Consider the following 14,667-nt stretch of genomic DNA (forward strand, 5'->3'; position numbering starts at 1 on the left):
TTCTCCAACAGAAACTCTGCCGGTTCCTGTGGCAATATTACGGAAATTCCCACAACCTTATGAAGAAATACTGATTCTGGTACAATACGCTTGAATATGTAGGGAATGTTGAGAAAAGAGATGAGTGAAAACTGAGCAAGTAGTTTGTTGTCATCTACAGAGACATCTTGGAATATTCTACAGTGAATAAACCATGCCACATCATGAGATATCAGTCACTGAAATGCAACTATTTTTCCCCAAAAGTAGTCGTGGAATAAGAGACCAATGATGAATAAATCAAATTTGATTCTTGACTGTTTTTAGCACTATCCGATATAAAAAATGAAAGACAAAGTGGATATTAACAAAGCTGCAAATTGGTTTATTTAGAGTGCTTCTCAATGATTCAATACAGTATTGACGAACATCCCAGAAAAGTAACCTTTGCAATGTTTATGAATAAATAAGTCATAAGCAGATGTTAAAAATTCCCTCAACAGTAAAAAAATATCGGTGTCATTTGTAAGTTACAGATACTCAAACACTAACATTAGTGTACAACACTGACAAAGTTACAGTAAACAAACAAATATGAATCCCAAGGTTTTCAAATATTTACAAGCTCCAAAGCCTAAAGCTTTGAAAAGCTTGCAAAATAAATACTTGATTTGCAGAACACTGAGGTTAAGGTCTTCCATTTTTCAAAAAATACCTACCTTTTCCCATCTGTGTGTTCTTCCCTGAAAGGTTCGGGTTCTTGTGCAACAATACTGTGAACCGGAACCAAATCCATTATTGCAGCAATTTTATTATCAACATGTTCTTGTAGTTTTTGCATATGCAGATCAATATAGTCCATCAATCTCTTCTCCATCAGTTCCATCTTTTTGGAGATTATCTTTTCCAAATGCAGGCAAACAGGCTGTTGATCTATACTGCAGGAAACAGACACAGAAGAAATAGGTTGGACAGACCAACAGGCTCAACAAGCATGGTACTTATGTGATAGGATGGCCGCACCGGTATTTCCAGCAACAAGTATGCAACATTGTACTTTCTCTGAAACTGGATATAATAAATAGCCAACACGACTCACAGCTATGGTTATCTTCTTACAGGAAAGTCATTGTGGTGGCAATCCAAATGACTTATTCTTCTTCTAAACTGTTTGGTCACTAAATGGTTTGGTCACTTTTCATTTTGTGGTCATTGACAATGATATCCTCTATGATTTTGTGCCATTGTCACATAAAATTTGACAACACAAATACAGGCAGTCCCCAGTTACAAACATCCGACTTACATATGATTCCTAGTTACAAATGTGTGTCTCCTCCCCTCCCTATCACAAAATCTTGGTCTAAGCCAAAACCTTCCTTTCCTTTTCTTCATGTCTTTATCTCTCCCCCCACCCCTTTTCCTTTCCTTTCTGCCTGCCAGGAAATGCCATGGCTCGATGCTATGCAGTCCTGGGATTCATAGTTTGGCGAGGCAGCAGAATTTTTTGGCATGGAAGGTAAAAGATCTTGTAAACCTACAGCCCCTAGGATTCCATAGCACTGAGCCAGGACAGTTAAAGTGGTGCCAAACTGCATTCAGTCTACAGCTTAGATTCCCCCCACCCAATATCTGAGGCAGAATAAACAGGAGAGGCTCCTTCAGAGAAGGGTTACCTATTTATCTGATTTTGTCTTCTACTACTGGTAGCTTTAGTGTTCTAAAACTTTAGTTTGTAAAGAAGGAATTCTAAGCATGCAGTACAATAGTGTCTCATTTATCCAACATAAATGGGCCGGCAGAATGTTGGATAAGTGAATATGTTGGATAATAAGGAGGGATTAAAGAAAAGCCTATTAAACATCAAATTAGCTTATGATTTTACAAATTAAGCACCCAAACATCATGTTATGCAACAAATTTGATAATTCAGAACATTGGATAAGTGAGACTCTACTGTAACTGTAATGCACAGCTTTTTTGTTCAAATTACAAAGAGTACACTTTTTTGTGTACTCCCCTCGTTCGCCAGCCAACAACATGCACCAGGCTTTTTCTCACTTACACACAAATGTACCTGTTCAGACTTATATATAAATTCAACTTCGTAACTTGGTGATTGCGTGTAATCAGAAGTAGGGTACAAATTTAAATAGCGTACTTCATCACATAATAGTCACACTTTTTTCTGGAAAAAATGCAATGTCCACTATTATGCGGTGGAAAAGCTTTTATTTTCACTGTTTAATAGTCCCTTTAAGAACACAGCTGCACGGGCAAATCAAAAGGGCAGTCACACCCTTAATTCACTCACCTGGGCAAGTGAACTAAAGGTGTGATTATTGTGCAATAGCAACTATTATACAATGAAATATGGTAAGTAAAAGTAGTATACTCAGCATATAAAAATAGATGTCTGATGTTAAAACAGAATCTCAGAAAGCTATCACAATGATTTGCCTCCTTCTTCAATCAACATGGGTATAAGAGGAAGCATTTGACTATGTCACAGTAAATGCTTAAGGTTAGTCTTCCCTGCAGCTCTTGCCATGAAAGAGGGATGAATTTAGTGGAATGACTTACATATTTAGTCCCTGGGCAGATCACCACTCTAAAAGCTTGAATGCCTTTAGTTCCCAAATGTCCAAGAGTTCAACAACATTAATAAGGATAAACTTTAAGAATTATCGACTCCAGTTGTCTGGTAAGCCATAATCTCATCCTCCCACATAGAAACTGTTGCCAGGATAAAAATGTATGACGTTAACAAACCAAAACCTACCTGACAGTTTGTATCCCATCATCTTCAATTAGAGTGTTGTTCTCGCAGTGCTTGTTCCTTTCATCTATTCGTAGACGATTTACCTGACCACAGATAGTTTGAAGAAATGGAAGCAGCTGTGTGCAACTGGCAACACTTGTGTTTCTATTTCCTTGCTCTTCTAAAAATGATGACACTAAACCTTTAAAGTCATTTTGCGAAACTACCACACTAGGCTCAGGAGCCTGATGTCCTGGAGGAATCTCCATATTAGAATGGTGTTTGTTCCTATCAATGTTTAAATCTTCTGTAAGCATTCCAGCTGTCGAGTTATCACTTAGAAGAGAAAGATTATCGGGCAGGTTGTCCAATCTTCCAAGATTGGCTGCCTTTTTCAATCCATCAACAGTATGGTTGTTTCCAAGTGCAAGTCCATTTTTCCCCAAAATATTTTGTAACTTGCCTCCAAAAGGAAGTCCATTCTAATGGAAATAAAATGTACATATTCAACATTCAAAACAAAACCAAATAAGCAAATCTGTGAAACCTCAACAGTCATCTCACAAATTTGTGCTTCCCCACCTGGGGTTCATAACCCATTTCCCTGGTACTTATAACATTCATCTAGCCCAGTGGTTCTCAACCTGTGAGTCCCCAGATGTTTTGGCCTTAAACTCCCAGAAATCCAAACAGCTGGTAAACTGGCTGGGATTTCTGGGAGTTGTAGGCCAAAACATCTGGGGACTCACAGGCTGAGAACCACTGATCTAGTCAGTTCTATCATCTTTGACTTGTTGGTTCCGGCTACCTCATCATAATGCTTACAGATATACATACTTTCTATGATATGATTTTATTTTCAATATAATTTCAAAAACAGAGAGACAATCATTTATTTAAACAAGTCCCAGGGTAGTACAGTAAATAGGTTCATTGAAGAAAAACTGGCTTGATTGAAGATTTAATGAGGATAAAGGAAAAGGTTGCTTGCTTGAGATGGAGACTATCGGCTATCGGCTTTGCATCTCAAAGAAGTTTCAAAGCACTAAAATCTCTAATTTGTGTTACTGCAGCACATTTAAATTATGTGCTGAAGGTTGGGTTGCTGACCTGAAGGTTGCCGGTTCAAATCCGCGAGATGGGGAGAATTCCCATCTGTCAGCTCTAGCTTGCGGGGACATGAGAGAAGCCTCCCAACTATCATATCTGGTCGTCCCCTGGGCAACGCCTCTGTAGACAGCCAATTCTCTCACACCAGAAGTGACTTGCAGTATGTTCTTAAGTCGCTTCTGACACGTTAGAAAATATAATTTATTTAGGAAGACAGCCTGGAAGTTGCAGTTTCAAACTACATTGGAATAATGTGGCTGATGTTGGAAGACATCAGAAACACAATGTAAATTCCATGGCTGAACAAAATCCCACTCTGTGTGCAGTATTTTGAAGAGGTGTGCTAAGCATATGCCACCAGGATTCACAAAATAAAAGTTCCCCCATCTATTCTTTCATCTTTCATAAAAGACATTTAATACTCAATATTTCATAAAACATAGCTTACCTGCTGTTGAACACGAACCATATCTAGGAGCTGTTGAGCCCCAGGTGATAATCTGGATCCCATAGATTCCATAATAGTTTGTACTTTGCCCAGGTCTATTCCTGATCCAAGGGAAGCCAAGTCTGGCACAGCTTTTTTAGAAACGGATTTGACTAGTACTATGATTTTACTGAGGAGAACTCTTTGTTTTTCACTGATGGAAAGTAGCTGGTTTTAAAAAAAAGAAAATACACACACATATGAATGCATGAAACCAATAGGTTAACCTGTTAATTACTTTGATATAATGCAATGGACTATAGGGGACTTTTTGAAATATTATTATGGAATCACTATCTAGAGCCATGTTTACAAGTCATACCCAATCATAGCGTAGTGTGACACAGTGTGCAAGAATAAGACCTAACTATCATTGTACCCCACTTTCTTCCTTATGTGTAGCTGGAAGAATTGGGAATCATGCAATTCTGAATAACTACACCTTACATTGCACTCTCGATCTGGCAAATGTTAACATCCTCTCTCAACTGAATGCCTTCCAGATGATTGAGACTATAGCTCCCATCATCCACATCTAGCAAGGCAATGTTGATGGAACTTATAGTCCAAAATAAAGGACATCAAGTTGGGGAAGACTTATATTATAAAACTACGGTTAAGTTAAACAAGCCTGATTCAATAACCATAGTTGCATGTTCAAAACAAACACCAGGAACATAGAAAGTTTACAATGAGTCAGACCACTGGTCCATTCAGCCAAGTATTGCCAGTCCTGACTGACTACTGTGCTCCAGGCTGGCCTTTTCCTACCTAGAAATTGTATTTCCATCCAAATATTTTTTATTTTATTATTTTATTACAATATTTATATCCCGCCCTTCTCACCCAATAGGGGACTCAGGGCGGCTTACAATAAAACACATATATAAAATTGTACAATACATTGTGAATTAATTAAAAAGTTATTAAATTACATCAGACATTCATAAAAAAACACTTATAAAATACAGGTGGGCATGTTCGAGTCTAAAAGACTGGGTCTGTCAATTGAGTTCCAGCGTACATAATAGTAATTAGTGCTGCTAATTGTTATTCGAAGGCCTGGCTCCACAACCAAGTTTTAACTTTCCTACGGAAAGATAGGAGGGAGCCTGACTGACTTCACTGGGGAGGGCATTCTAACCAGGATGCTTAGTTTCTGAAATCAAATTAAACCATGTGTGCTCAGGATGGCACAGCAACTCAATAATCGAGGATGGATTATGAGGTAAAGCTGGCAGAGGTATAAAGACTTCCCTAGTTCTACATTTCGAAAGGTTATTAAATGCTCAGTAGTTGTAAAGACTATCTACTCTTCTTGCTTTACTCATTTTATTTTGTTGGTTGCATTTACCTTTTGCCTTACCTAAAACTTTTCTAATATAAAATATATTCATTATAATATTGTAGGTAATGAAACAACAACCGTATTTATAGAAATAAGATATTCAATGCTAAAAGAAGTCTCCTTATAAAAATCCCTCTTTGTGTATATTCCAGCATTAAAAACTGATCACAGGCCAAGACAAAATATTTTTATTTTATGTATTACTATCTTCCTTTAAAAAGTAGACCAATACTAATATTTCAGAAAGTAACTTCCTACCTTAATCTTACAAGAGGCTGTGGAGCACTCCAGTTTAAGATATTTTTTGTATAATGTAACACGGTCATTTTTGCTAGAAAATAAAATAAGTGAACTGTGAAAAAGACTATACTAATACTATAAAATTTAACAGCATTTCACACACAGAAAAACCACAGAAGACAGCAGAGTGTGCTAAGCTAGTTGTAAAAGATATTGGTTACATTAATATCTTAATAAAATGTTGCTCAGTGAAAAGCACTTCAACATTTCAATAATTCAACAGTTCAATAATTCTGACAGCTTCCATGTGGCTTGTCTAAGGTCACAATTGATGCAAACATAGCAAAAACAATTACAGGCTGAACATCCTTTATCTCGAAATTTGAAATACTCCCAGATCCAAAATTGTTCACATGCCGGCTGATATAGTAACACCTTACTTCATGCACAAAATTATTACAAATGTTGAATAAAATTGCTTACCTGCTAGGTGTAATATATCTATAGTTATATTATAAATGAATGTTGCGTTAAGACCTGAGTCTCATATCCAAAGATTGAGCAAATACAGTCAGGCGTCCACTGGGCAACATTTCTTGTAAACGGCTAATCTTTTCAACCCATTTAAACATTTTAAATGCAAGCTTTTGACATGAAATAATAATTTCCATGTACATATATGCAAATATAAACATTCCATTATCTGAAAAAACTGAAACCTAAAACTTCTAAGCATACATTAGTATATACAGTAACATCTTGGCAGACTAATAAAATGTTTGAGAGTTAGTAATATTTGGATACTTATGTGAAAGAATGCATATCACATCACTAGTGTACAGATTGTTTCAATATACAAACGGACAAAACTACTGACCTATTGTGTTCTATAGTGCAGATTTTTTCTCCCCTCGCTGTTCCGCAGTATTCTTCCCCAATGTAGACTTCCATATTCCGTGCCTCACTCACAATGCCAAGACCAACAATTTCTTCCGATCCATAGACGTCACAGTGCAAGTATAGTGAGCATGAAGTATTGTTGTCAGGGTTTAAGCGTCTTTCAAGAACAACAATGTTTTCGCTAGAAGGTGGAGAAGAGGTCAATTTAAATCTTAATAATTCCATGCAAGTAAACATTATTACATTTGAACACAATTTGTTGCTATAAGTCAGAAATGACCTGAAGGCACACAACAATAAAAGTGTTGAAGGATCATAATATGTTTAGCAGTGCAAACTATCCACTTTGGGGGGAATTTCATCATTTTATCTGGCAGTGTAGAAGGGGGCCCATTCTGCATTATGTACGAAGTATCAACCAGTGTCACTCATAGCTTATCATTCAAACACACACACACATACACACTTTCTGGTTTGGAAATTAAGGAAGAAATTGTAGCTAAGGTTTTTTTTTTCTCCAGGTCAAGGTAAAATTAGAGGATTATTCAATCTCACATACTTAAGGAACAGGATGTTTAGCAAGGAGAAGAAAAGGTAAAGAGGTGACATGACAGTCATGTTTAAATATTTGAAAAAATGTCATACTAAAGACAGAGCCAGCTCATTTTCTGGCTTCTCCAAAAGCTAGAGCATGGAGCAATGGATTCAAACTACACAAAAATAGATTCCATTTAAATATTGGAAAAAACTTCCTGATGGTAAAAGCTTTTGACAGTGAAATACACTCCTTCGGAGTGTGGTGGAGTTTCCTTTGAGTTTTCAAACAGATACTGAATGGTTATCTGTCAGGGGTGCTTTGATTGTGTATTTCGGCATAGCCGGACTGGATGGCCCTTCAAACTCCACGATTCTATCATTTAATCTACTTTGATTGCTTCTAGTCCAGTGGTTTCCAAACTCTAATAATCCAGGTGTCTGGAACTCCAGCTCCCAGCACCTTCGATCATTAGCCAAGGCAATGCAAGCTTCTGGGAGTTGAAGTTCAAAAACACAAAAAAAGAGTTTTGGGGCCACCGTTCTAGTCAGAAGTTAAACGCAGGTTATGATGAGTCTTGAAAGAAAAGGAAGAAGCTTTTTCTTTTTAATCGTGTCAGAAGCGACTTGAGAACATACTGCAAGTCGCTTCTGGTGTGACAGAATTGGCCATCTACAGAGACATTGGCCAGGAGATGCCCGGATGTGTTACCATCCTGCTAGGAGGCTTCTCTCATGTCCCCGCAAGCTAGGACTGACAGATGGGATTTCACCCCGTCTCGTCTCTCGTGGATTCAACCGCCAACCTTTAGGTCAGCAACCCAAACTTCAGGTAAGCAGTTCTAATATCGCCAGGGAGGGAGTTGCATAGCCAAGGGGTGATCACTGAGAAGGCCCTCTTTGGGTTGTTGTGTGTTTTCAGGGCTGTATGGCCATGTTCCAGAAGTATTCTCTCCTGACATTTCGCCCACATCTATGGCAGGCATCCTTAGAGGTTGTGAAGTAACCTCTTAGGATGCCTGCCATAGATATGGGCGAAACGTCAGGAGAGAATACTTTTGGAACATGGCCATACAGCCCGGAAAACACATAACAACCCTGTGATTCTGGTCATGAAAGCCTTTGACAACACAAGGCCCTCTCTCTCATCCCCGCCAATCTCGCCTGTGACAGTGGCGGGACAGAGAGCAGGGCCTCCTCGGAAGCTCTTTGTGGTGGTTCATGGAGGGAGATTTGTCCATCATTGCAAGGTATACAGTATACGGTAAAGGAGGAGCCCCTGGTGGCGCAGTGGGTTAAACCGCTGAGCTACTGAATTTGCTGACCAAAAGGTCGGTAGTTTGAATCCGGGGAGCGGATTGAGCTCTGGCTGTCAGTTTCAGCTTCTGCCAATCTAGCAGTTCAAAAACATATAATTGTGAGTAGATCAATAAGTACCACTCCAGTGGGAAGGTAACAGGGCTCTATGCAGTCATGCTGGCCACATGACCTTGGAGGCGTCTATGGACAACGCCGGCTCTTTGGCTTAGAAATGGAGATGAGCACCAACCCCCAGAGTAGGATACGTATAGACTTAATGTCAGGGGAAAACCTTTACCTTTATTATACGGTATACGATAAACTCCTGCAAAAGAACAGGGGAATCCCTGACAGGAAACAATCAAGGCCAGCTAACACTTCCCAACAAAGGATACCCCCAGGAAGGAAACAGCCAGGTTTTGAAGCTGAAAGGCTATTCAATGCTAATCAAGCTGGCCGATTGCAACATTCACAAACAGACAAGAGTTCTTTCTTCCACCCTGGACCTTCCACAGCTATATAAACCTCTCTTGCATAGTTTTCCAACAGACCTCACAACCTTTGAGGATGCATGCCACAGATGTGGGCAAAACGTCAGGAGAGAATGCTTCTGGAACATGGCCATACAGCCCAGAAAACTCATAGCAACCCAATGGCTATCACTGTCAAGTCTCCACTCAGGCTTCTTCTACACTGCTATATAAAGTAGATTGTCCAAATGATTTGCGTTGAATGAGTCTACACTGCCATATAATCCAGTTCAAAGCAGATAACATGGACTGTATATGGCAGTATCGAAGGGGTCTCAGCCTTCTTTTCTCTCAGATCCTGACATCCAGACTTATGATCGATCTGCTCGCCCTTCCCTGGACAAGTTCCAGCTTGCCAATAACCTTCTTCAATTGCTCAAGGTAGGCCCCATCCCGCCTTCCTCACCCTTCCTTCTCCCAGGAGTCGAGCTCTCCCTCCGGGGCGAGGTGCACCACGCTGGCCAGCTCAGTCAAGCACTCCCAGGAGCAGGCCAAGGAGAGGCGCGGGCTGCCGGCGAGCATGTCCCCTCCGCCGCCGGGAATAACTTCTCTTTCCCGGGCCTTCAAGCTGATCCCGCTCGCCATGGCCAACGCGTGGAAGCGGGCCCGCCGGCCTGGAAGAAGCCGAGTTCAAGGAGAATGGTTTGGAGCCGGAACTCAGCATTGAAGGACCGCGTTCCTCACCGGACGTCATTACAGATTGGACTGTTCCACCGCTTCAGCTGTAAACTTCAACTCCCAGAAGACTTTACTAAGCTACCCAATAGGCGGGAATTCTGGGAGTTGAAGTCCAGAACGACTGGCGGTCCAAAGCTTGAGAATGATTGGACGACAGCTTGGATTTCCTGGTTTTCGAGAGACGCCTCTTGTTCAGAGGAGTTAAAGGGAGCCAGTTGTGCAGATGGGAACCTGCAGCAGCATCAACTTCCAATTTCTCCCTATCGGAATAGTAGAGACAGGAGTGCATGCTGTGTTATACTCAGGTCTTCTTGTGCGATAAAAAAAGTGTGTTCGGTGTGTGATTATTACAAGGTTGAATATCCCTTATCTGAAGTGCTTGAGAGCAGAAGTGTTTTAAATTTAGGATTATTATTATATGTGTTGTCGAAGGCTTTCATGGCCGGAATCACTGGGTTGCTGTGAGTTTTCAGGGCTGTATGGCTATGCTCCAGAAGCATTCTCTCCTGACGTTTCGCCCACATCAATGGCAGGCATCCTCAGAGGTAGTGAGGTATATGGAGAAACTAAGCAAGTGGGTTTTATATATCTGTGGAAGGCCCAGGATGGGAGAAAGAACACTTGTCTGCTTGAGGCAGGTGTGAATGTTGCAATTAGCCATCTTAATTAGCATTGAATAGCCTTTCAGTTTCAAGGTCTGGCTGCTTACTGGCTGGGGGAATTTTTGTTGGGAGGTGTTAGCTGGCCCTGATTGATTTATGTCTGGAATTCCTCTGTTTTCAGAGTGGTGTTCTTTATTTTCTGTCCTGATTTTAGAGTTTTTTTTAATATTGGTAGCCGGATTTATACCAGTAGCTTTGCAGCTCCTCTGATGTCTGAGGCGGAGCATTTCTGTGTTCTCAAAAGATATGCTGTGTCCAGGTTGGTTCATGAAGTGCTCTGCTATGACTGACTTTTCCGGTTGAATTAGTCTGCAGTGCCTTTCATGTTCCTTGATTCGTGTTTGGGCAATGCTGCGTTTGGTCGTCCCTATGTAGACACAGCTGCATGGTATACGGTAGACTCCTGCAGAGGTAAGGGGATCCTTCTTGTCCTTCACTGAACGTAGCATGTATTGGATTTTCTTAGTGGGTCTGTAGATAGTTTGTAGGTTGTGTTTCTTCATCAGCTTCTCTATGCGGTCAGTGGTTCCCTTGATGTATGGTAAGAACACTTTTCCTTTGGGTGGATTTTTGTCTTTACTCTTGTGACTTGTTCTTGGCCTTGCAGCTCTTATGATGTCTTTGGTGGAATATCCATTGGCCTGGAGAGCCCAGGTTAGGTGGTTCCTTGGAGGAGGTGGGGTTTGCAGATTGTTTTTGCACGGTATGCGAGGGCTTCAGTCATCCACAAACCCAATTAACAATTAGGCCACAAAGTCTGCTGAAAACCTACATACACAGATTGATACCTACATAAAAACTCCAACCATTACCCAAGTCAAAAAAGAAGCACAATTAAAGTCCTCTCAGTCTGTGCAAAAAGAATCTGCAAACCCCACTTCCTCCAAAGTGAACTGAACAACCTAATTTGGGCTCTACAGGCCAATGGATACTCCACCAAAGACATCACAAGAGCTGCAAGGCCAAGAACAAGTCACGAGAGTAAAGGCAAAGATCCACCCAAAGGAAAAGTGTTCTTACCATACATCAAGGGAACCACTCACCGCATAGAGAAGCTGATGAAGAAACACAATCTACAAACTAGCACCCACAGGAGAAAGGTGGGATAGAAATGAATTAATAATAATAATGATAATAATAATACAGACCCACTAAGAAAATCCAACAAATGCTACATTCAGCAAATGACAGATCTTCTCACCTCTTCAGGAGTCTACCATATAACATGCAGCTGTAGACAAGTCTACATAGGGACCACTATACGCAGCATTGCCCAAGCACGAGTCAAGGAACATGAAAGGCACTGTAGACTGCCTTAACCAGAGAAGTTAGCCATAGCAGAGCACTTGATGAACCAACTTGAACCCAGCATATTATTTGAGAACACAGGAATGCTGGACTACTCTAACAACTACCATGTAGTTTACACATAGAAGCCATTGAAATCCACAAGCATGTGGACAATTTCAACAGAAAGGAGGAAACCATGAAAATGAACAAAATCTGGATGCCAGTAATTTTAAAAACTCTAAAATCAGGACAGCATATAAAGAACACCACTCAGACAGCAGAGGAATTCCAGGTATGAATCAATCAGGACCACCTAACACTTCCCAACAAAGGATTCTCCCAGGCAGTAAACAGCCAGACTTTGAAACTGAAAGGCTATTCAATACTAATCAAGGTGGCCAATTGCAACACTCACACCTTCCTCAAACAGACAAGAGTTCTTTCTCCCATCCTAAACATGCCACAGGTTTATAAACCCCACTTGACTTGTTTTCCACATCCCTCTCAATCTCTGAGGATGCCTGCCAGAGATGCAGGTGAAACGTCAGGAAAAATGCTTCTGGAACATGGTCATACAGCCTGGAGAACTCACAAAAACCCAATGCATATATATACTTTATTGCATATATGCAATACATTTGCAACAACAACAACAAAACTATTATGGTTTATGACCAGGACAATACATTTGCATATTACGCGTGTGTGCGTGAGTGTAAATGATTGAATACCTTGGAGATGGGACCCAAGTTTGTTTTTGGGGAGGGTAAAGAATAACACTATGTAACAAAATTTGAAAAAAAATGTTCCTGGTTTGTAAGTGTTATTTCCTGTTTAATTGCCCAGGACTTACTTTGAAAGTAGTAGTTATTTCCAGAAACTTAATGTTTCTGGCTGTCACAAACTGTGTTGGATTGATGTATTATCGAAGGCTTTCATGGCCAGAATCACTGAGTTGCTGTGCGTTTTTCAGGCTGCAAGACCATGTTCCAGAACCTTTGAGGATGCCTGCAATACATGCGGGTGAAACATCAGGAGAGAATGCTTCTGGAACATGGCCATACAGCCTGAAAAACTCACAGCAACCCTCTAAGACATATTAATTCAAAAATTATAGCAAAAGGTGAGGCAGGATGTCCCGCGAAAACAATTTTTGTGGTTTAATCCACAGGGGCCGGGCTGTGGTGCAGGCTGTTGAGCAGCTGCAATAAATCCTGTGGCCAGAATTGAACATCCCCTCAGGAGAAGGTTAAATTGCCTCTGCGTCTGTCTGTCTCGGTCTCTATTTGATGTGTTTATGGGCATTGAATGTTTGCCCTAAGTGTGTATAATGTGATCCGCCCTGAGTCCCCTTCGGGGTGAGAAGTTCAGAATATAAATACTGTAAATAAATAATAAAATTTTCCATGTTTTTATGATAGAACCAATTAGGAAATGACATTTATAACCCAGGAACAAAAATCATGTTGCATAGTGTAATTATCAAACCTGAAATTCATTTCTATTTCTTATACACCTGACATCGATTGCCTGAATGTAATCATATATGCAATATTATGGACACAAACTTTGTGTACATTGAACTATCAGAAAGCAAAGGTATCAGTATCTCAGCCACTCATGTAGACTAGACAATTAGGAATATTTTGAAATTCTGGATAAGGGATGCTCAACATGCTTTGGAGTGGAGTGCTGTTTTTTAATGGGTGTGGGGGGAGGAAAGTTCTCAAATGATTTTTTTCTCCTGCTGCCCCTGGGGAAGGTGAGATGCAGACAATGTTACTTACACCGTGGCAGATCTCTTTAGCCTGACTCCAAAACCGCTGGAAATCCTGTTACATGATAATTGTCAACTTCTTTCTCCAGGATGGAATCAGTGATATTATTCATCCTCCTCTCCATAGGCCAGTGAACAAAGTAGGTTTTTAATTCTTAGGAGAGGAGTGAGGGGGCTGTTCTAAGTTCTTTTGGGAAAGAGTTCCAGAGGGAAGGAGCGACCATGGAGAAGGGTCCCTCTTTTGTTCACACCAGCCGCACTTGAGACGGGATGGGATCGAGATGGGGATATGGGTTGTCAAACAGTTTGGGCTCGAACTGTTTAGGGCTTTATAGGCGATGACCAGCACTTTGTATTTAGCCCGGAAGCAAACCAGCTGTACTTTATAGGACTTTCTTCTGAACAGATATGCATGGGACAGTACTATAAGCATGGTTTTTACAAATAAAAAAGATGGATAACCAACTACCCCAGATGTGTTGCTTTGTTGGTAAATTTCAGCTGTCAAAGCATGAAAACCCAATGACTTCCTGTTAATTTTAATGGATTCTTTCCTGTATCGTTCTGTCAAAACAAGGCTGTGATACGACTAAATATGCCAATAGTAGTATATAGACTCAGTTAAGGAAGCCACAATACTGATTTTGAAAGACTTGAACACACTGTTGAAAACGGTTATTTGGAGGTCTCTAGTCACAAGAGTGATGATCTTGTTCTTCTTCTAATAGTAAACTTCCTGTATTTTCCTTCTGTTTCTGTTGATTTTTTTTTTGCCACAGAAAATGGACAAAAGAAAAAAAGATAGAAGGCTAGCAAAATCCCACTTATCTACTCAGAAGCACCCTGAGTGCATAGAAGTGAACTAATGTGGCTGGTATGTGAATCTTAATAGAGAGTGGGTGCATCTTTGTCACCAATTTAGTGCCACTAATTCCACAGCTATAGAAGCTTGTGGCTTTAATCTTCATTTAGGATAGAGTGGGGTATTGAAATTAGCTTGTCATAAGCAGCAAACCTTTGGTCCTCCAGAGGTTTTGGAGTTCAGTTCCCAGAAACTTCAACCAACATGACC

The 14,667-nt window shown here is 40.4% G+C and overlaps 2 protein-coding genes across 2 annotated transcripts in view; one reads left to right on the forward strand and one right to left on the reverse strand.

Moving 5' to 3' along the window:
- Positions 1–341: 341 nt before the first annotated feature.
- On the reverse strand, positions 342–9,889 carry c3h10orf88 (chromosome 3 C10orf88 homolog). Its single transcript, XM_008106725.3, has 6 exons — positions 9,595–9,889; positions 6,803–7,006; positions 5,944–6,016; positions 4,299–4,505; positions 2,762–3,222; positions 342–917 (listed from the first exon to the last, which is right to left on the reverse strand). Exons 1-6 carry the CDS (start codon positions 9,771–9,773, stop codon positions 695–697), a joined length of 1,347 nt encoding a protein of 448 aa, XP_008104932.2. The 5' UTR covers positions 9,774–9,889; the 3' UTR covers positions 342–694.
- A 138-nt stretch (positions 9,890–10,027) lies between these two features.
- The window catches only part of LOC100560442 (disintegrin and metalloproteinase domain-containing protein 9), a 53,200-nt gene continuing 48,560 nt past the window's right edge, over positions 10,028–14,667 (forward strand). Inside the window, exon 1 of the mRNA XM_008106727.3 lies at positions 10,028–10,171. The gene's annotated coding sequence lies outside the window, so the exon portion shown is untranslated. The remainder of the gene's footprint in view (positions 10,172–14,667) is intronic.

Source organism: Anolis carolinensis, chromosome 3 (genome assembly GCF_035594765.1).
Source record: "Anolis carolinensis isolate JA03-04 chromosome 3, rAnoCar3.1.pri, whole genome shotgun sequence".
Lineage (NCBI taxonomy): Eukaryota > Metazoa > Chordata > Lepidosauria > Squamata > Dactyloidae > Anolis > Anolis carolinensis.

What these genes read in the sequence shown, in the direction of transcription:
- c3h10orf88 (XM_008106725.3), bottom strand. Translation starts at nt 9,773, where the DNA reads ATGGCGAGCGGGATCAGCTTGAAGGCCCGGGAAAGAGAAGTTATTCCC. An exon ending in CAGCCTCTTGTAAGATTAAG is followed by an intron (nt 4,506 to 5,943) that starts GTAGGAAGTTAC and finishes TTTTAAAACCAG; the next exon opens with CTACTTTCCATCAGTGAAAA. An exon ending in GATGGGATACAAACTGTCAG is followed by an intron (nt 918 to 2,761) that starts GTAGGTTTTGGT and finishes TGTTTCCTGCAG; the next exon opens with TATAGATCAACAGCCTGTTT.